General features: G+C 43.3%; 1 protein-coding gene across 1 annotated transcript in view; it reads left to right on the top strand.

The window, feature by feature from the left end:
• The window catches only part of LOC137429008 (uncharacterized), a 75522-nt gene extending 55665 nt beyond the window's left edge, over positions 1-19857 (top strand). Inside the window, exons 4-6 of the mRNA XM_068118979.2 lie at positions 4780-5220; positions 18348-18512; positions 19120-19857. Of these exons, the coding sequence (XP_067975080.1) occupies positions 4780-5220; positions 18348-18512; positions 19120-19778 (1265 nt within the window). The 3' untranslated portion in view covers positions 19779-19857. The remainder of the gene's footprint in view (positions 1-4779; positions 5221-18347; positions 18513-19119) is intronic.
• Positions 19858-23322: the final 3465 nt, after the last annotated feature.

The raw sequence follows: 23322 nt of genomic DNA, 5'->3' as shown, positions 1-23322 counted from the left end.
AGCCGCGGGCACCCCTCCCCCCCCCCCCCCCCCCATGCACCGCACGAGCTCCCCCAACACAGCACCGCCACTGCATATCCAATCAACAAATGATGCCAGACCAACCTCCACCTCCAAAACATAAACAATAGGTACACAACATCAACTACACATGTTGCTTGCATGTATGTCTCGTGGCAAAGCATGCCCGCATGTGCACAGCCGCCCATGTCTGTCTCCCTTCTCCCACACTTCTCCAGTGGTGTGGGAGCTTATATCTCCAGCTTAGGATATCCTTCTTCACTGTAGGGACAGCATCAAATCCTTTAAAGTTATTCACGTATTCAGGCCACAACTTTGACCATATGCCATTCATACAAGACTCGGTAACTTCAGCCCAGGACTCACCGATGTTATCGATGCACTTCAGGATGTCGTAGCCAAGGCAATATTCACAATGCTCGGCTTCTCTCCAACAGTTTCGCTAATCAGTTGGTTAAATGTGTGGCATAGGTAATGTTGTAGCTATTTTCTCTACTCAATAAGATGACTGAGACAGAGAATACCACGTTATTGAGGGCAATTTATTTAATACTTGCGAAAACAGATTACAGTCACATACACTTCATTAACAACAACACACTGTGGACGTCCACACAGGTTCTCTCTTCACTCCGAGAGTTCTGTCGACGATATGGTTGTGTGGGTTCTTTGAGCTTTTTTCAGAAAGAGCAGATAAGTCTTAAAAGGTCATCATAGTTCATTGTATCCCAGACAAGTAGATGCCGCTGTCCAGACATTTCACAGTTTGTAGCTTAAATAATGTGCGAGTCTAAGATAAGAGGACAGAGTTTGCACTTTCGCCAGCAAACTGCTTAGAGCAGGTCAAAAAAGGTCACCACACGAGCTTCTCTCTGCTCTAAGCTCCAGCACCGCTTCATTTCATATTTCTAACGATTATATAATTTTCCCAAAGCTCATCTTCATTATTATTAGCATTAGCACATTAATAATTATAATATCTTGCTATTGTCAGAGTTTTAGACCCAAGCAATTTGGATGTAAGTGAAAACTCACTTAGATGGACATATTCAGATAGTCAATCATACTGAAGTCCTGAAAGACTTCCACAGTAATGAGCTTTAAAAGCTGCAATCGCACCTTGATCCATCGGTTTCAAAAGTGCCGTTGTGTTCGGAGGATGGAAGACAACTTTGACATTATCACACATGTCATCAAGGTTGATTGGATGGTAGGTGCGTTGTCGATCACTAACAAAATCTTGAAAACAATGTTTTCCTTTGCACAATAATCCTTCCATTCAGTGACTGCATGGATATTTAGCTATTCAGTAAACAATGCTCCTGTAATCCATGCCTTCTTATTGGATTTACAATGAACGGCTAATGCTAATGCTTTTTTCTTTTTCTGCTTTTCTTAGCCCGACACTCACTTGCTGCATGCTCTGGACCCATCACACTAGTTATTTAGCGTAATAAAGTTCGTAGATGCCAACTTCACAACATAAGAACGCTGCGTAGCAAAGTACAGTAGCTACTGTTCCCGACACTTTACGATGCATGTCAAAGTAGATTTCCCGACACTTTACGATGCATGCGTGGAAAAGTAAGTTCCCGACACTTTACGATGCAGTACTGTAATATGTATGGATGGACTCCGTTATAACGAATAATAGCACGATGTTAAACGAAAACGTGCGTTAATTAATCTGCGACTTAATAATGAAACGATGTAATGCGATACGACGTTAAGTGGGGGTTGCCTGTATAATGATTCTGAAAGTGATGATGATGAGTAGAGTAAGTTTTAAAATATATAGCTACTTATTTGGGTCCAAAATGTAGCATGAAATTGTACTTTAGAGAGTTTTTTCACGTCTGTTTAATCATGCAAATTACCAGTTGAATTTTGGCTGTTTGGGTTGTCATGTTGCCAACACTATAACTACATTTGTCTACAATATATGGACATAAATTTGGTATCAAACTGTAGCTCATAAACATCTGTTCCACATCAAAATAGGTAATCTATCTATAATTCCAGTAATCTCTGTGTGTGTGTGTGTGTCTGTGTGTCTGTGTGTTTGTTTGTCTGTGACCGCTGTTTCTCGACAACCACGGGTCCGATATACTTGAAACTTGCCAGGTATATTGCTGGGGACCTGAGGATGTGCCTTTTCAAGGTTTCATATTAATCGGAGAAGTAGTTACCGAGCTATGGCGATTTCTTTACCAAACTCCGCAAGCCGTTCGCTTTGGACCAAACCATTTCATGTAAATAGAGGGGGGGGATTGTCACCGTACTCGCAAGCCGTTCGCTTTGGCTTTGCGAATGGACCAAACCATTTCATGTAAATAGAGGGGGGGGGATTGTCACTGTACTCGCAAGCCGTTCGCTTTGGCTTTGCGAATGGACCAAACCATTTCATGTAAATAGAGGGGGGGGATATAATTTTAGATATCTATCTATAATTCCAGTAATCTCTGTGTGTATGTGTGTGTGTATGTCTGTGTGTCTGTGACCGCTGTTTCTCGACAACCACGGGTCCGATATACTTGAAACTTGCCAGGTATATTGCTGGGGACCTGAGGATGTGCCTTTTCAAGGTTTCATATTAATCGGACAAGTAGTTACCGAGCTATGGCGATTTATTTACCAAACTCCGCAAGCCGTTCGCTTTGGCTTTGCGAATGGACCAAACCATTTCATGTAAATAGAGGGGGGGGGGGGGGGTTTGTCACCGTACTCGCAAGCCGTTCGCTTTGGCTTTGCGAATGGACCAAACCATTTCATGTAAATAGAGGGGGGGATTGTCACCGTACTCGCAAGCCGTTCGCTTTGGCTTTGTGAATGGACCAAACCATTTCATGTAAATAGAGGGGGGGGGGATATAATTTTAGATATATATATATAGTACGGGCATGCCCTAGTAATTATAATGCTGCCACCAAAATATTTTTGGCAGCCTCTACAAAATTAGTGTTTTCTGTGACTCATTTTTGGAGTCTCGGTGTAACAATCGGGTCATTGTCATAATAGAGCTCTTATTTCTCAAGGTCTCAATATATAGTAACAAACCACTTGTCAACAGGTACAGTAGATATTTAGCTTTCATTTAATTTGGCTAAATATATTGTATACAGAGATTTCTATGGAATAAAAATGTGTGCAATAGTCGATACGTTCCCAGACGCAAGTCGCGGAAGTTGTCAATTTCGGGTACGCTTCTTAAAATAAAAGTTTCGGATGTTTTGCAAGAGATATGGCAGAGCAGCCCCCGTGATTATTCATCTAAATGCACCAATCTAACGAAAAAACATAGGGGCAATACCCCTGACACTCACCTGGTAGAATAAACAGTATACCACACTGACTGAAGGTATTTTAAACCAATTTGAATGGTTGCTAGAAGACAGGACAGCATGCAGAATCATACTAACATAATCATAAGACTTTAAACAAAAAAATGGCTATTTTGGGGGGCAACCCCCGATTCCACTCCCTCCAATTTTTTTCATGCCTTGAACAAACATTGGTACATCATGGGTGCTAACCCCCAGTAGACCCCTCACAGCCCGAATTCTTTTTTGTTTAATACAGCGAACAAATTTTGGTACATCACAGGTGATGAAGGTTGTAGTCAAGTTTCATTGAAATTGTGTGTGTAGTTTCAGAGAAGAAAGTAAATATCTATTTTGGGGGGGTCAAACCTGGACCCACTTTGACCCCCATAGACACCTTAAAACGTAATTTTCTTTGTGCCATGAACAAACTTCGGTACATCACGGGTGATTAAGGTTGTGGTCAGGTTTCATTGAAATAGTTTGTGTAGTTTCAGAGAAAAAAGCAAATTCATATTTTGGTTTTTGGGAAAAAAGCAAATTCCTGGCTCTGGATCCCCAACTATAAGGTATTCTATGAACACTGTTGTTAGCCCATCCCCTACGCAACGAGAGACATTGGTGTGTGTGTGTGTGTGTGTGTGTGTGTGTGTGTGTGTGTGTGTGTGTGTGTGTGTGTGTGTGTGTGTGTGTGTGTGTGTGTGTGTGTGTGTGTGTGTGTGTGTGTGTGTGTGTGTGTGTGTGTGTGTGTGTGTGTGTGCGTGCGTGCGTGCGCGCGCGCGCGTGTGTGTGCCCGTGCCTGGCAGTATCTGTATCTGTCTGGGCCGTAACTTTTTTTTTACCATTTGTGTTTTTGTCAAATTGTCAATATAGCTTTATTATGAGAATATGGAGAAGATAAATTAATAATTTGGTCAAAAGCTCCAGGGTCAATGTCACATAAAATCGACAATTTTCATCCGGTTGACCTAAAATTTTAAGAATTTGCATAAATATTGTTTCGCTGAATTTGTTCACCAATCTAATCTAGAAGCCGATTGTTATTTATATCAACAGGTCAAAGGTGAAGGTCGCATAAACTCGTCAATTCTCATCCGATTGGCTAGAAATTTGAGCAGGGTTTGCATATTGGGTTAAAATCTTTTTATTGGTCAGGTCAGTCTTTTGGGACTGCCACTGGTAACATGTAACCCAGTGCTACCAGCCGCATGGTCCAAAACAAGTTCCAAAAGTAAATGCAATGTTTGATTGTTTTTTCCACAGTACATAATAAATTGAAAACGTCTTGGGTCCAAAGTCACCCCATGGCATAATACATTTTTATTATTGGTTTTTTTTTAAAAATCTACTTAATAATGGTACTGCTGCTGCTAATACAAGAGCTTGATCGACTGCTTATGGAGTTTTCCATTCGTTTCCCTGTTCACCTCTTTGACAGGGTCTTCTGTGGATCCAGGCCCATCTTTTATTGAGCCAGTCTCTGCCTTGCCACCAGTCCCCGCTATGAAGTGCAAAATCGATTTTCACCACACTGAGACGGATTCGTTAATCTGTGGTGTCACTCAACATTACCAGCTACTTTTTGGTGCAGAGGCATCTAAGAAGAGTTCAACCAGGAGTTTAGAGGCTTGGGAACTTATCCAGAAGAGTGTAAACAGTCTAGGTATTTCTACGCGATCTATTGAGGACCTGAAACACAAGTGGCAAGAACTCCAGAAGGTTATAAAGAAGAGAGTGATCAATAACAAGGCTGCAATGGAGGCCACTGGAGTCTGCTTGGGTGAAAATGTCACTGTTTCGAGGATTGAGAAGCTTGTGGCTTCATCTCTAGCCCAAAGCTCAAATGAAGGGAGAGTGAAGGATCGAAAAGCTACGTCGGGTGAGTTTTGTCAATGAAAGGTTTCATGTTGATGTTATTGGCTGAGAAAGTAAACATTATGAGTTGCGTTCCAAACCTAACCCGTGGTTTCCCCTCCCCTTCCCCCCTGTTAAAAAAAAAATCGTTACGTTGGGGGGAAGAGAAGATGGGGTAGAATCCAAAAATAGATTGTGTTAAGAATAGTATGGACCGTGTACTTGAGTCTGTTAGATTTACACCTGTACTGAGGAAACTTAAGAGGTAAGTTTTATGTAATATGTGCACTGAGCAGGCAGTGAGCGTGCACCATAAAGCAGCGTAGGATAACTGAGGATGTCATGTGTAAAACCTTCTGTCTACAGGTGAAGCCAGGTGGAAGACTTGAGGTGAGTGGAAATTGGCACTTAAAGTGCTTACGGGATTGGCTTAGGGAATACCCCCTGCTGACCTATTTACGGAGGACTACACACCTCGTGGTTATAGTGAGCTGAAGAGAGTCCTGGATGGAGGCGGGTTGCTTTTGTGAAGCTGCCACCCTCGGACAGCAGGACAGCCAATTGCATGGCTAGCCACATGCTCGAAGACAGGCCCAAGGATATAAATGCCGTGTGCGCATGCGGAGCAGATATCTTCTGTCTTCTCGCTGCTTGGCCCAGCTAGATCCTGCAAACATTGAACTCTGCCCGGCACTCTGCTCTTTGGTGCGAGGGATGCCAACAGAGTCTCCATTCGCCGCCAGCGGCCATCGTTGACTCATCATCCCTGAGTGGCGCAAAGATACTAGTTCATTGCCCGTTCATTTGCCCGAGTCCTCGCCTGTCCCCATTTTACAGTATGGGTGTTTGTATGATTGGCGCCATAGGGGTGTTAGTTAATTTTTACATTAAGTTTGTGTCTTTCCTTCTCTTTATCCATTGTCTTGTGTGTTGTGTTCTTCCAAGTTTTGTTGTCTCGACTCCCCATGTCGTACTTCTTTTAAATAAATCATTTTAATTTTTGGAACACCTGCTGAAAGCCCATGGTAAAATACCACAATATAAAAAGAAAATAAGGACGCTTTTTATTCTTGCCTTGATTGAAAGAGGTCAAAAAAATACATTTCTTAACAGCAAAGTTATTGCAGCACGTCCACAGTTAATTTTGGTACCTTTTTAAAATCTTTTTTATTCTTTCTTTTTTTTGTATACAGAATCTAGGCTCGTGTAAGAGCTAACACATTAAACATGAAAACATGCACGGACACACAAAACATACAATCAAGGGAGCGAGAGACAAGAGGGGGGGGGGGGGGGGGGAGAGGGAAGCACACAAGCATAACAGTAGAGAACAGGGATGTCGGTCGATCTGTGGAAGGGAGAGGGCTGGGAAGGATGTGGGGTACACATTATAAAGCAAATGAACACCACTAGGAATTTCAGGAAAGTAGTTGGGGATTGAAAGAGGTGGATTTGAGGTGTTTTAACAGGGGTGGAAAAGACCAAGGTTTTGGTTTGGGGACGATAAGATATGGTGATGAGCAGCTGTTTTAAATACCTGGAGGGAGGAGAGGGATTGAAGAGAGTGTGGGAGTTTGTTCCAGAGGTGGGAAAAAAAGAGGAATAAAAGAGTGAAGGTGAGCAGAGAGTTTGGATTATGGCAGTTTCACCAGAAGATGGTTGCTGGCAGTTCTTGTGCATCCTGCAGGAATATTTGGGGGACAGAGCACAGACAGCGCTGGTGGAGCCAAGCCGGAGAGGAGTCGGTGGAAGACTGGAAGACCACCAACCTGCCTGCAGTGAGCGAGAGAAAGGCCCTCGGAATCGGCTTCATCGCGGGAGATTCCAATGATTCTGAATGCGTTGGTTTCAACCGTGTGAAGCTGATCTAGGTGCGAGGCAGGAGCACTAGCCCAGAGGGGCGAGCAGTATTCAATTGAGCTGCGCATGAAAGCTTTGTATGTGGTGAGGAGCTCAGAAGTGCCCAGAAAGGACTTCGCACGATGGAGGATGCCTAGTTGTCGACTGGCTGTGGAAGCCAGCTTGGAAATGTGGTTTTCCCAGGAAAGATCAGGGCAGACAGTGAGATCCAAAAGCTTGAGTGACAGAACTTCTTTGAGAGAATTGTTGAGAAAGTGGATGGGAGGGTTGTCCAGATGGTCTTTTTGGAGAGACATAGTGAGTGTGTGAGATTTGTCAGGAGTGAAAGACATGTTCCACTTCTTTGACCAGTTTGTGATTTTTGTCCAGGTCTGCAGAGAGTGAAGGTTCATTTTACCTTGGTGCATTTTACACAGTGAAGGTACCGATCCTTGGTTCATATTGGTACCTTGGACCATTTTGCACAATGAAAGTACCAATCATTGGCTTGATTTTTGCCATCGTCAGCAAACGTGACTGGCATGATGTCAAGCACACACATGTCATGAGAGGGTTTGAATTTTTGTCCGACCACAGGCTTGTCAGGAGTAAAATGTCACTCAAGATCATGCCTCGCGTGGGAAGGCAACGTCTCAAGGCTGCTACAAAGCTCAACACTCAACAGCTTAAATGCAGTGCCGTGCAATCACAGCTTCAACCTCATCTCAATGCCACCTTGGAACAATTGGATCCTACCTCGTGCCAATACTGAAGTGGGATGGGCCATTTTACAAGACATCACCTTCAGGGCAGCTTCTGACTTGCTCGGTTTCCTGAATCGTAGTCACAAAGACTGATTCGATGAGAATGCCTCCCAAATCAACAGTTTACTTAACTTGCGTAATAATACCGTATTTTGAAGAGTAATCGTTTATTACATGCGGCTCATCTTTGCTGGATTGATGACAGAGGCTCAGCGAGCAAACACTCATTTTACCTGCAACTTAAGAGACTTGCATGATCAAGACTATTTTTTTTTTTTTAAATTTTTTTTATGCAAAGTCGAGGCTCGTGTCAGAGCAACACATAAAATTCAAAGACAAACAGAAAACACATAAACCGTAACATAATGAGAGCGGGAGGAGAGGGAAGCACCAACAGCAGAGTTCTGTGGAAGGGAGAGGGTTGGGGGTGGGGGGGCGGGTGGGGGAGAGAAACGCTATAACAGATGGCACAAGTTTTAAAACAAAAACCGAGCTAGAAGCATACAGTAAACAGGGGCAAAAACAACAACAAAAACTCGACAAAACTACTGGGAGTACTTACCTTTGAGGAAAATCGGCAGAGTCCAAAAACAAAAACCAAGCTCAAGGACAGGAAACTGGAAGTCCAAATGTTTGCTTTGCAAAGAATCAAAGAAGCTCACTATGTTCCATGAAAGACAGTTGGTGGGCAGCAAGAGCGGAATAAATTCAGGAGGCAGCTGATACAAAATTTCAGGTGCTTCTATAATAATAATAATAATAATAATACATTTATTTTATATAGCACTTTTCAAGAAGCCCAAAGACGCTTTGACAGAGTACAAAAAACAAGTCCAAAAAGACAAAAATCAATAGGTAAATAATCAAAGCAAAAGGAAGGAGAAGGAGAAGAGATAGTCAGGGGTTAAATGCTGTGGGTTAAAGTTGAATGCAGTGTTGAACAGGTGGGTCTTGAGTGATGTTTTGAATGTGGTGAGTGAGGAGGAGTCTCTGATGGTGTGAGGTAGTGAGTTCCAGAGGGTGGGCCCAGCGATGGAGAAGGCTCTGTCCCCCCAGGATCTGAATTTGGTCCGGATGGGGGGGGGGGGGGGGTCAGGAGGTTGGTACCAGCAGAGCGGAGGTTGTGGGTGGGAGTGTGTCTGGAGAGGAGGTCAGCCAGGTAGGATGGGGCCAGGTTATGGAGGGCTTTGTAGGTCAAGAGGAGGATTTTGTACTGGATTCTCTGGGGGATGGGGAGCCAGTGAAGCTTGCAAAGGACGGGGGTGATGTGGTCACGGGTCCGGGAATGGGTGAGTAGACGGGCAGCGGAGTTCTGAATGTATTGGAGTTTATTGGTGATTATTGAGGGTGAACCATAGAGGAGGCTGTTGCAGTAGTCCAGACGGGAGGTGATGAAGGCGTGGATGAGGGTTTCTGCAGCCGTGGAGGAGAGGGATGGACGGAGACGGGCGATGTTTTTCAGGTGAAAGAAGGCTGTCTTTGTGATGTGTTTAGTGTATTTGTCGAAGGAGAGGGTTTGGTCAAAGATGATGCCAAGATTCCGGATGTGAGGGGAGGTGGATACTGGGAAACCGTCGATGTTGAGGGCAAAGTTATGGGTGGATTTGGTGAGCGTTTTTGGGCCAATGATGATTATTTCAGATTTATCATAGTTTAGTTTGAGGAAGTTGATTTGAAGCCAGGATTTTATTTCAGTGATGCAGTTTGTCAGGATAGAGTGGGTGGCGGTGGAGATGGACTTGGTGGAGATGAAAAGCTGGATGTCATCGGCGAAGCAGTGGAATTGGAGACCATGACGGCGGATTAAGTGACCAAGGGGGGACAGGTACAGGATGAAGAGGAGGGGGCCAAGAACTGAACCTTGGGGGACACCTTAGGGGAGGGGAGCAGTGGGGGATTTGCAGTTATTGATGGAGATGAACTGGCATCTGTCAGAGAGGTATGATTTGATCCAAGAGAGGGCAGTGCCGGTAATGTTAAAGGTGGTTTCAAGTTGGGTGAGGAGGATGGTGTGATTGATGGTGTCAAAGGCGGCGCTGAGGTCAAGGAGGATGAGAATGTTGAGGTTGCCGGCGTCAGAGGAGAGGAGAAGGTCGTTGGTGATTTTGAGGAGAGCAGTTTCAGTACTGTGGTTGGAGCGGAATCCGGATTGGAATGTTTCATACAGGTTATTGGCAGAGAGGTGATGTTGAAGGTTCTATGAAGAGAGAAGTTCTATGCTGGTTTTGTCCAAATTTTCTCGTGGTATCGCCGCAGTCCTTCGGTCAGAGGGCCAGAACCTGATTACAGATCCAAACAAGATTTGGAGCGCTACACTGAACACTTTCAGGGTGTCCTCAATTGCCTTTCAGAATACTTAACACCTCAATCCTAGATCGTTGTTGTATCTTACCTCAATCCTAGACCGTGATCTATTTTTCGCCGATGACCGTGCACTCTTCAGCCATAATCTCGAATTTATTGTCAACTACTTTGCGCCATCTGCTCGTCGCTATGGCCTTATGATTAGCCTCAAGAAGACTGAGGCTATGCTTCTGCCGAGACCAGAATGTGCATATACTGTCCCATCCATTACCATCGATGACGTGCCACTCAAAATTATAGATGTAGATAGGTTTTGCTGCCTTGGAGGTGTCCTCTCTCTCAGAATGCAATGATTGATGACGAAGTACCTTACATGCATGGAAGAGCAACAGTGCTTTTCTATGGACAACTTAAATTTGGTAAACAGTGACGAGGTGGACAAAGAAAGCGCTATAAAGACGTCCTTGAGTCTACACAAGTCTTGTGCCATCCCAATTGTCACCTGGGAACATCAGGCTACAAACAGATCAGCTCGGTGTAACATTTGCCGCAAAGGCCTGGACCACGTCGAATGTGGGAGACTTGCTATCGAGAGACGGCGGAGGCAAGAAAGGAAAACCTGCCAATGTCCATCTCCGCAAGGATCAGTCTATACCTGCGATGTTTGTGGTAGATGCTGTGGGTCCCGCGATGGACTACAAAGCCATCACACAATGCACAATGCACAATGCTTAGTGAGCACGCCAACGAAGGGAAGAGATTTGTTGAAAAGGACGACTCGCACCGTAATGATGTGGAATGTGCACTGGAAACCCAAATGCTGTGGCAGGCAAGCGGAGAGTTAGGGCTATCCATCAAAAGTAATGGAGAGATTAGTGCACTTTTGTTTTTCCTTTTAGTGTGGTTTTGAGGAGGGAGGTACGAATGGTGTCAAGCCGACTACCGCCATCGCACCGTGCGGCTGTTGTTGACAGTTTTGAAGGTAAAGGCAAGGTTGTGGGCATTTACAGTGGTTGTGTGGTGAAGGTCTGAATCTGTAGGATGGTGGTTAAGCAATCGGGGTCCAGCGGGGGTGGTTTTGAGCGTGGTGCTTAATAAAAGTGTGAGGTGGGTTGCTGTTTCTTATTTTGAAGGAAGGTAGTTGTGGTATGTATGGTGATGTGGAGATGGCTGGGAGGTTAACAGTGGTTTCTGGTGGTTGATGCTGTTGCTTATAGTGGTGGGGACTGTTGGAAATTTGTGCGTGATGTAATCCTGTTTTGGCGCGAATATGCAAATGAGCTGCACTTCTTAGTTAGTTTAGCGACTGCGCTTTGTGTTACAGCGAAATAAAGAAGAAGGGGGGGGGGGGGGGAAGTCCCTCGCTAATCCCACGCAATGCATATTGACTCGTGAAACCCACTCCACAGACGGGATGACTATCTGAGTGGTTACTAAAGAAAAAACTAAAATGGAACTCAGTAGAAAGCATGCCTCCGCCTGGTTGGTCATATCACTCAATGGTGAAGAATCACTTAAAAATTCAATGATTCTCATATCCGAATCCATAATCAGATCTTCACCAAAATCGAATTGATTCTTCCTTGTCTCACACACAACCTGTCTAACAAGTTTCGTCCAAATCCATCCATAACCTTTTGAGATATCCTGCTATGTATCATTTTTGGCCCTATCTCCCAATGGTGAAGAATCACTTGAAAAAATTGAATAATTCCCATATCTGAATCCATATTCAGATCTTCACCAAAATCGAATCCATTTGTCCTCGTCAGACACCCAACCGGTCCACCAAGTTTCGTCCAAATCCGTCCGCTACTTTTTGAGATATCCTGCTATGTATCGTTTTTGTCCCGATCTCCCAATGGTGAAGAATCACTTAAAAATTCCAGTAGCCGCATCCGAATCCGGATCTTCACCAAAATCGAATCATTTCGTCCTTGTGAAATACGCTACATCTCTGCCAAATTTCGTCCGAATCCGTCCACAACGTTTTGAGATATTTTGTTCACAAACAGACAGGGGTGAAAACATAAACTCCATCCACCTTTGGTGGCGGAGGTAATAACTAACTCGGGACTATGTTTGGGTGCCGCTGCTTCGGAGGGAGCTGGTTCGCAGAACCGCAACAATATAAAGAAACTTTTTGTTTGTTCATTATGCATTCGGATCCCGTAGGAACCAGTGCAACCAAACTTTGCATGGCTTCCTCTATCGTCCAGAAGAAGGTCGAGGGCTATGTTTGGATAAAGAATTGGATAAAACCAGATAATTGGCCTTTTGGCCTCGATCGGGTATTGAGCTTTTAACATTTCGGTGTTCAGGCCTCGAGTCAGTATGTTTTTGGATACTCACTACAATGAATAAAAATAAGTTAAAAGAAGGGAAAGTCCAAGCGCATCATGCAAAGAAAGTGCAACACCCAAGATTGGTAATTCATACAAAAGCATAAGGCCAACATTCTTCAATTTATCATGCAGTAAATATTTCAATATATATTAGTAGAGTTCCTCCAATAGGGTCCCGTGACCGTTTTGCCCGACCCAAGGTTTGAAGGTTGATTTTACATAATTTGAGGGTGCTGAATAAAATGAGCTAGGATGAACCTCGCAAAAATGTGGGCTAACTCGGTTAGATGTCAAAATTGAAGATGGCCACCAGGTGACTTCCGGTCAATTAAAAAACGCCATAGCTTTGCTTCTACATATCAGATTTTCACAATCTTTTGACTAAATACATGTTTTTGAGGTCAAGGATTTAATTTAATAACATTGCAAGTCGTGATCTGTATTTGGTTAGTCATAAAAATATATAATGACACTTTTTGGAGGCAAAATCAAAGATGGCCACCAGGTAACTTGCAGAAAAATCCTAAAATGGCATATTATTATTTCTCAGTCTCATATATTATAGTAAATGATGAGTCTAAATTTATGATATCTGATCAACATTGCATTTCATTTGTTATGGAATAATTATATTGGAATATGTTTTCATAAACATCAATGTTATAAAGTATATTCCAGGACGACTGCAGCCATATAGAGAATGCTAAACATGAAAACTTCTTCGGATATGCAACAATTTGAAGTCTTTAGCCCAGCGGTGGTGTGGCCTTGATCGATTTGGAACCAACAAAGCAATGTTGTGCATGGTAGAGATTCTGATGATGAACATCCATGCTGTGAGGACCAAGAACTGGGAAGAGTTCTGCGGAATGTGAAGATGTTGATAACTACCACAAGGATCGTGAACTCGGTCAATGTAGAAGCTCAGATATGTCGTAATTTAATTTACCGGAAGTCGTGTGGTTTTTTTAAATTTAATTTTTTGATCATCTTCAATTTTGACGTCTAACTGAGTTAGCCCACATTTTTGCGAGGTTCACCCCTAGCTCATTTTATTAAGCAACCTCAAATTATGTAAAATCAGCCTTCAAACCATGGGTCGGACAAAACGGTCACGGGACCCTATCGTGGGAACCCTACTATATTGCATTAATTTTCCCCTCGTAACGCTGGGTACTTCAGCTCGTATTTCATAAAAGATCCTTCATTTCTGGCTGGTTCGCTTCGTTGTACATTGTGATCGAAAGTCTCATGTCTTAGATTTCTTTTCGATGTTTCCCCAGCCTGGATTGCACATGATGTCCCTCACGGTACAAAATGCGTTATACTAAAAATACCAGCTCGTACAAGTTCGATCATCCCCAGTGATTTCTATAAAACGGTTTCTTTTACGTTTCCCTCAACCAGACTTTTTTTTCTTCTTTTTTTTGGGGGGGGGGGGGGGGGGGTAGGGGGGGGGATTCAAGATCGAGGCTCGTGAAAGAGCTAACATTAAACACAAAAAAAAAACAAATGGACACATAAAACATATAAGGGGAGCGGTAGACAAGATGGGGAGAGAGGGGGAAGCACAGAAACACAACATTTGAGAGCAGGGACATCGGGAGATCTGTGGGAGGGAGAGGGCTTGGAGGGAGGAGGCATGGGAAGGGGGGTGGGGGAGGGAGAAGTATAAAACACATGGACACTGCAAGGACTTCCAGGAAAGAAGTTGGTATTTCAAAAAAGTGGATCTGGGGTGAATTAACGGGGGTAAAAGGGATCAAGGTTTTGGATGGGGGAAGATAAGAGATGGTGGTGAACAGCTGTTTTAAACACCTGGAGGGAGGAGTGGCATTGAAGAGAGTGAGGGAGTTTGTTCCAGAGGCGGGAGTAAAGAGGAATGAAAGAGTGAAGGTGAGCAGAGAGTATTGGTTTTGGCAATTTCACCATAAGAGGGTTGCTGGCAGATCTTGTGCGACCTGCAGGAATATTTGGGGGACAGAACACAGATAGAGCTGGGGGAGCAAGGCCGGAAAGGAGTCGGTAGAAGACAGAAAGACCACCAAACCTGCCTGCGGTGAGTGAGTGAAAGTCCCTTGCAATCAGCTTCATCGCAGGAGATTCCAATGATTCAAACGTTGTGAATGGTTAGCGGTTAAAAAGGGCAGGAAAATCGCAAAGTAAGCCAATTATTCCACGCTATCCCTGAGAGAGAAGCTGTTGTTGCCTCTGCCACCGATGGTCGATGGAGGAAGTTGTGTTTTCACCCCCATTTGTCTGTGTGCCAGTTGATGAGCAGGATATTTCAAAGTTACGTATGGATTCGGACGAAATTTGGTGGAGGTTGAGCGTGCGACAAGGACGAATTGATTAGATTTTTGTTGAAGACTTGAATCTGGATCCGAGAATTATTAAAGTTATTCTTCACCATTGACTGCCAAAAACGATATAGAGCACAATATCTCAATAAGCTATAAACGGATTTGGATGAAACTTGGGGGACGGTTCGGGTGTCTGACGAAGAATTGGTTCGATTTTGGTGAAGACACGAATCCGGCCTATCAATCGGATACAATTAATACTGTTCAGCCTGGCTAAGGTATGCGCTGTACCGAGTGCCGTTGTAGTTTGTGTATTTTCGAGGCGCTATAGTAAACACCTAATCCGAGGCCTGCTTCCTCTTCCAATCAGGCGGGCTCATTGCTGTTAGTATTAATAGCAGAAATGCAAATCTTATGTATACCCGGAGCTCATGCACTAGAAATGTTAAATTTAACAAGTGATTGAAATTTTGTCCGTGTACTTTAAAAAATTATAACTTGCATCGCTTAAAATCCAATAATCGAGAATAAAGGAGGATTAGATCAGCATTAAGTGCATCACTGGTTATTGTATGACGAATACATTTTGCACTGAGGCTCGTACTTTGCAATTTATAGGTCATCTCATGTCGATTCTCGAAGAGATTAACTTATAAAATGAGTCGCGATGTCCGTCTGTTAACTTTTTGCGATTTTTGCGACTCCTCCCTTGTCACCCGGCTGATTGCTCTGAAACTTGACACATGAATGAATACAAGGCTGCACAATCTCCCAGGATTAAATTTTCTGATTTTGGATCATGGGGGCTCCCAAAAGGGGGGAGGAGAGTAAAGATACCCCTGAAACTTTGGATTCCGACATATCCCTTATTTACCAACCAATTACTCTGAAACGCAATACAGCCCTTCTACTCAATGGTCCGCAGGATCGCCCACTTTTCGATGTTTCGATTTCGGTTCAGGGGGGGCTCCCAGGGCTACCCCCCCCCCCAAAGCAGCAGTGGTCTGAACTACAACCTCAAGAGATGAGCGTTTTTTTTTTGTTTGTTTTTTTGTATGAAAGATCGAGGCTCACGAAAGAGCTGAGAGGATGCTGTAAGCTCGTGGAAGAGGATGCTGACCGTTAGCCTACTTGGAGCTATTTTATTCATAAATGGTATCGCGAGATGGTAAATAAGCCAAAGTGGAGGCCAACCTTCAAATTAATTATCCTATTGTAATAACGATTATTAATTATTTTTGTGAGAAAGATTCTGAATGATTTTGTCTGATTCACTTCATGTTATTGCTACAGCATCAGCAAAACCGACCACACCTGCAAACAATGCATGTTTTGAACTAAAGTAAAGAACAGTTTTTTAAACGAAAATTGGGCCTGTTAAAATGGTAGCCGCAATGCGAAAGGACAGAGCTCGGCAGTCTGATTCACGACTTTTGTCCCATCGGCAAATAGTTTTTATGCACTGGCAAGGATGCTGTGCATAGTCATATCACAAAACGCGAAATGCAAATAATAGGCTTGACTGGAGATAGTTTTAACAAAAAAAGAACTTTATACGAACCTCATCCTCAGTTCATCGAAATATACTCAACATCAAAAGAAACTTATCACAAAAATGAAAAATATTTGAACACAGAGGTAAAGTTCAGCTATCTTTACAAAACACGTCGATAAACGAGAGGTTGCCTCAAACACAAAAAACAAAAAGCATGAACATCACAAGGGGTGGTGCAACAAAAGTCACAGCACTGCAATACAAAGGCACGCACCTGAATACAGTGAAAACAAAATGACACAGGAATGGACACAACACTCCTAACAGTCAAGGACAGAATGACAGCAGTCCTCAATATCGTGTGTGTCCTCTCTGAGCTGTGATGCAGGCTGGACACCTCCGACGTATGCTCTGTACCAGGCGTCTGATGCGGTCCTTGGGAAGTCTGTCCCACTCCTCCTGCAAGCCTTGAATGCGCATTTGCCGATTGACAGCCGTTGATCTCGATGCAAGACGTCGACCAAGCTCATCCCATAAATGCTCAATGGGATTGAAGTCAGGGGAATAAGGCATCTAAGGCATCACTTCAACACCCTGTTCCTGGAGGAAGTTGGTGGTCAGGCGAGCAGCATGGGGTCGAGCGTTGTCCTGCGCTGGAAAACTGCGATGTCAGGATGAGCCTGGAGAAATGGCACCAGATGATGTCTCAAAACTTCATTGACATAACGCTGATTAGTGAGATTGCCTTTGATGACGACCAGAGGTGTCCTGAAACGGGTCGAAATACCGGCCCATACCATCACACTGGGTCCTCCCCAACGATTGATCTGGCGAATACAGCATGATGCATACCTTTCCCCACCCCTGCGCCATACCCGTTGACACCCATCAGCAGCATGGAGGCAAAATCTGGACTCATTGCTGAACAAGACTGCACTTCACTGTTGCTGTGTCCATCGTCGTTGCTGTTGACACCATCTTAGTCTGTTCTGCCGATGCACTGCGTTCAACACTGGACCTCTGCAAGGACGTCTTGCCACCAGGCCCCGACTTCTCTAGCGCGTCCGCACAGTAGAGACACTGATGCGATTGTTGTGGCGACGTTTTGTCACTGCAGCTGTTTGCGTCGCAGGGCGGAAACTATCACGAAGATGCTGCAGCACAATCCAGTGGTTTGGGGTGGTTACCCGTGGTCTTCCTCTTCGTGGACCATCATTCACAGTTCCAGTTTCACCATAACGCCTGGCCAGGTGGGAAATTGCAGGCTGTGACCAACCAAGACGTTGGGCAATTGTTTGCTGATTTACATCAGCCTCAAGCATCCCAATTGCCCTGAAACGTTGATCAGATGTCAGGCGTGGCATCTGAATTTTCTTCTTGTTTTCCCTGTCAGACAGCCTCAAGACTCTAGAGTGACTATAGACAGCAGCAAACGAATGTCTAACCATGAGAACTGAAGGATTTCATTATGAGGGTCATTATTTAAAGGGAAAGATCCCTATGCAGAACCACTCAAGCATGCTTGTGTTGATCAACCAGGTGATTGAAGTGAAGTTCCCGTTACATAATCAGCCATTACAATTGAATAAACGTGTTTGTGAAGCTGCACATTTCAAAAAATGAAAGTGATGAGTTTTTTTTGATGATCAGTTAATTTTGCCAAACAAAAACTGCAGAAATAATTACCAGTGCACTCGCTGTTCAGCAGTATGTAAACCACCTGCTGCCAGATGTTGCTTTAAATTTGTCAAATCCTGGGTTTCAACGACAGCAAGTTTAACGTCTTCTGACTAATTATGAATCAAAGGTGGATGGACGTTAAACTGGGTGTCCCATCTGCCAGCATTAGTTAGTTAGACATTAAAGATCACACAGTGTCCATCACGAAGAGTAGGCGAGCTATCGCCGGCACCATGAACAAATTCCAAATTCTTGCCCTGACTTCCTCAGTTGAGTGGCGACCCGAGCAGGATTATGCCTTAGCGGCACCAACGCTCTGCATGGTGTTGCACAGGATGATGATGATGATTATGAATGGTGCTTAAGTCGTAGATTCTTGCTTCCTGACTTTTCTCATCTCTCCCCGACCCCATGATGTCCAGATATGATCAACAAGCAAGGGCATTGGGACGCGACCTCACTGCCTGTGGAACCATCCAAAACACGGGATTCCAACAAACGACCCTTGGTGGATTTTTCACCGCCAGCACCATTAAAATATTTTTGTTCTAGTGACCATTCCTTCAATCTACGAAAATCACAACAAGGTAAGTACTTTTCCCACTACCTGTGTTTGAGAAATGGTGGTTGTGACAGGAAATTGAAATTAAGGGGGCATTATACCATTGAAGGCAAAAAAAAACCATTTTTTTACAAATATACAAATGCATCAATTAAAATGTTTGTTTCCTAGTATTGTATATATGTACCAAGTTTGAACGTAAATGGACTTGTCATAGAGAAGATATAAGCTGTAAAGTGGTAATTCATCATTTGTATGCATCTGGTTACCATGGTAACCATGCATAATATAATGCTATGTAATGTATACCAATGTAATGTTCATATATCAAGCAACATGTACATATATAGTTTTGCATATTTTCAATCAAGACATTTTATCAAAAAGTGCATTACTCTGATTCAGTGTTGTTTTTACTGTGTTCAGTGTAATGGGGAGCTTATATCTTCTCTATGACAAGTCCATTTACGTTCAAACTTGGTACATATATACAATACTAGGAAACAAACATTTTAATTGATGCATTTGTATATTTGTAAAAAAATGGTTTTTTTTTGCCTTCAATGGTATAATGCCCCCTGAACACAAACCAGGAAATTAACACAAACCCAACCCTTGTTTCTTCTTTCCAGGATCGTTTGCACCTCTACCATACCGACCAAACAGTCAGGGGGGAAGTAACGCCATGGATTACGGTTTGTCCAGTTTCTCTGGCGTGACCAGACAGATGACTCCAGTAGATCGAAAGGAAGTGAACGGCATTAACTTCAACGCAAACCCTTCGACCTCTGCCGAGGCCACAGAATTTTTGCCGAGTTCAGCATGTGCCGCCGAAGAGGTCTCTCCGAGGTCCTCTCCCTTGGTATTTGAAGATATGCCTTCGACACAACAAGGCCAACACCAATATAGCGGCGCTGACAGCAAGGGCAACCTTTCGGGTCTTGCACAGATCGCTGGAGAATGGCTACGACACGTGCGCATGGAGCATGAGAGAAACGAACGCCACCGTGCTAACATGCTCAAGGAATGGCGCTCTTTCCGTGAAGTCGTAGATCACAGGCTGATTCGATCTAATGATCTCATGCAGGGGATGGCGGCTTCCCTGCACTCGTTGCAACGCCCTCTCCAACTAGCGGCGGAGTATGAGCAGGACTGGCAGGCTTTTGGGCGCAATGCACCGTCTGAGGAGAGAGGCACGCATTCACGAAGGAGTATGCGATGCCGAGGAGGCAGAAATCGGGCAAGAGGTCGAGCACGCATCGTGAAGTCCCATTATAAGACCAAGCAGTAGTTTGTTGTTTTAATTTTTGTGCTTCTGCTGTTGTTTTCATCATGTTTTGAATAAAAGTTTTTTTTTGTGTTTTATTGAACCAACTGGATCATATCTTGCTCAGGTTGACCCCATGGAAATTAAGGCCTCCAAGATCATTTGAATGTCCCTCTGAAACTGAGTTTATGGGTCCATCACTTTGCCATCGCAGGCAGGTTTCTGTTGTCTTCTGCCTTCTTTCTGGTCTTGCACCCTCTGCCCGGTCTGTGTTCCACCAGGTTGCAGGACACACATGGTCCACCATCAACCCCATTTCAGTGAAACTATTTAACCCAGGATCACTTTTCACCTCCACTCCATTTGTTTCTCTCCCTTTTCCCACATGTGGAACAAACTTCTACATTCTCTTCAATCTCATTATTCACTCCAGGTGTTCAAGACAGCTGTTCATCATTATCTCAAATCGTCGCCAATCCAAGACCATGATCTCTTTTACCCGTGAAACCCACCCTCTCCCTACCCCCTTCTACTTTTCCAAATTTACACTTTTTCCTTCCTGAGAGTTTGCTTCTGCATCGACCTTGTCCACCCAATGCATCCTTCCCTGCCATTCATTCCTATGCTCATCCCTTGTTTATCCATCTCTCTCTATTTTGTCCCTTGGTCCTGCTGTTGGTAACCCCTCTTTCTGCTGTTCCTTTTGTTCTGGTGCATCCTTATCCATTCTGTGTTTTCACTCTTCCATGAGCCTTGACTTTGTATCCAAAAAAAACATCTGGTGCAGTGAAACCTGCAGTTTGATATGATGGATGATTTATCCAGTTTGCTGCGAATGGATCTGAGCTGTTCGTCCTTCCCAAGTTATGCTGAAAAGTCCTGCAAAAAGGATTTTAAAATGATCTGTGCAAGGAATTTTTATCAAAATTGAGGGTCAGTGTCCTTTGATGGACAACAATCCATTGATGAAAATATTTGATGTCCAGTTAAACTAAGACCATTTGACATAATTTTTTGCCTCCGTCGACGGAGGCATTATGTTTTCAGGTTGTCCGTCCTGCTTTCCGTCCATCCGTCCGTCCATGACAGGTTTTCGTTACCGCGATGACTTTATAACGGCTGAAGGGATCTTAGTCAAAGTTGGTGCATGTATGTATAATTGGGTAAAGATGAACTGATTCGATTTTGGGGTCATGAGGTCAAAGGTCAGAGCGATGCACAGTCCATGACTTCGGTAAAAATACTGTTACCGCGATAACTTGTGAACCAGTGATGGGATTCTGACCAAATTTGGTCCACTTATGTACAATGATGTAAAGATGAACTGATTAGATTTTGGGATCAACAGGTTAAAGGTCAAAGTCTGTAATATGTCTATGACTGAAGAATGGCTGAAGTGACCTAATTCAAACTTGGTGCAGGTATGTATAATGATGTAAAGATTAACTGATTCGGTTTTGGGGTCAAAGTCTGTAATAGGTCTATAACTTGATAATGTCTGAAGTGATCTAATTCAAACTTGGTAGAGATATGTATAATAATGTAAAGATTAACTGATTCGGTTTTGGGGTCAAAGTCTGTAATAGGTCTATAACTTGATAATGGCTGAAGTGATCTAATTCAAACTTGGTAGAGATATGTATAATAATGTAAAGATTAACTGATTCGATTTTGGGGTCAAATGTCAAAGTCTGTAATAGGTCTATAACTTGAGAACAGATAAAGTGATCTCATTCAAAGTTGGTAAGGGTATGTATAATGATGTAAATATCTACTGCTTATAATTTGGGGTTAAGAGGTCAAAGGTCAAATGCCAGTCTGTAATAGGTCCATAACTTGAGAACAGCTGAAGTGATCTAATTCAAACTTGGGACAAATATGTATAATGCTGCAAAGATGAACTGATTAAATTTTTGGGTGATTTGCTCAAAGGTCAGAGGCCATATCAGGTGAAAATGTGATAACTTGAGAACAGCTGAATGGATTTAAATCGAACTTGGTACAGGTATGTATAACGATGTAAAGATTAACTGATTAGATTTTGGGGTCAAAAGGACAAAGTGTGTAATAGGTATATAACTTGAAAACGGCTGAAGTGATCTCATTCAAACTTGCTGCAGGTATTTATAATCATGTAAAGATTAACTGATTATATTTTCGGGTCAAAGTCTGTTATCTATATTATATTAGCCGTAGGTGATTGTCTGTCTGTCTTTCCGGCGGTGTGGCTTACTCCATTGAGAGAGTAACTCCACCCATTCTGGGCGAGGCTTCAAAAACAAATATCCGCCATTATATTAACTCGTATAGCTTTGAGGCCTGTTTTGTAGGCCCTTGGTGTCTTGCTCTCTCTCACAGTTTTATTTCAACTCTAATTCGATATGTCATTTCATTTTGCATAGTCGTTAACATGGTTTTCGACTCGGTTGAAAAAAAACAGGAATAAAATCCCATGAAAGTTTCCGTTTATAGAACAAAATGCATTTTCAAAGGCCTATAACATAAGCCTTTATCTTGACTGCAATTCACGATCTGATTTCATTTTTATCGATGGTTTTAGTCTCGATTTCAGCAATAATTGAGAAAATGCACGCACATAATTGCCGAGATATATTAATTACAACAACAATTACAACATTTTGATAACGACTCACTCACCAGGCGGTCTGTTTAATTTGAAGCGATATACACCACCCAAAGAAGATTTTTATTACTCGAGGAAATAAAATCGAGAAATCTTTAATAATTTTTTTGGGGGTTTTTGCACGAGTTTTCTAGCCTGAATCGATCATGTACACATTCCGGATTAATAAAGAAACCATTTCACGTTTTTTCATTGCGTTTTTTTTTTTGTCAGGTTCTTGGTGAGAGTTGCTCTCGACGTCAAAATATTCTCCATATGCGCCGTGTGCATCTGAGCTGTCTTTAGCTAAAGGTTACGTAATGTGGGTGGTCATTCCTGCTTCTTTATGTCGGTGGTGTCTCAATGAGTTGCATGAGGGTTATTTGTAACAGCCATTTTAAAAATGAATAAAATAATGAGGGAACAGAACGAGACACCAATGAACGTCGTGATCCTCTCCCACTCCCTGTGTGTGTCCCCCTCCCCCAACCGCTCCGTGTGTGTGACCAGCTTCTGTGTGTGTGTGACCCACTCCCCCATGTGTGTGCGTGATCCACTCCCTGATGAGGGGGGGGGGGGGGGGGGAGGGAGAGGATTTGAGCTCGTCACATTTTACATGTGATGTCAAACTGTATTTCCCATGTGCACGCACATGCATTCACATGTTATGAGAAGTAAATAAATTGTGTAGATTACATCATTTGTGGATCTGATAAATTGCCAGTAACCATTTTGTAAAACTGACTGTGCAGCATCAAACTCAATATGTCCAAATGTCACACACGTCCATGCCCGTGGGATTCCCACGGGTGACCCCACTTGAAGGTCTATAACTTGAGAACGGCTGAAGTGATCGAATTCAAACTTGGTACAGGTATGTACAATGATGTAATAATGTGGGCGGAGACATATCGGTCGACGTCGTGACGTCAGTGGCGTTTTAGT

This window comes from Myxine glutinosa, chromosome 6 (assembly GCF_964187855.1).
Source record: "Myxine glutinosa chromosome 6, kmMyxGlut1.1, whole genome shotgun sequence".
In the NCBI taxonomy this organism is placed as follows: Eukaryota; Metazoa; Chordata; class Myxini; order Myxiniformes; family Myxinidae; genus Myxine; species Myxine glutinosa.
Note: the sequence above shows the minus strand (reverse complement) of the source record. Positions and strands in the feature narration are given on the sequence as shown.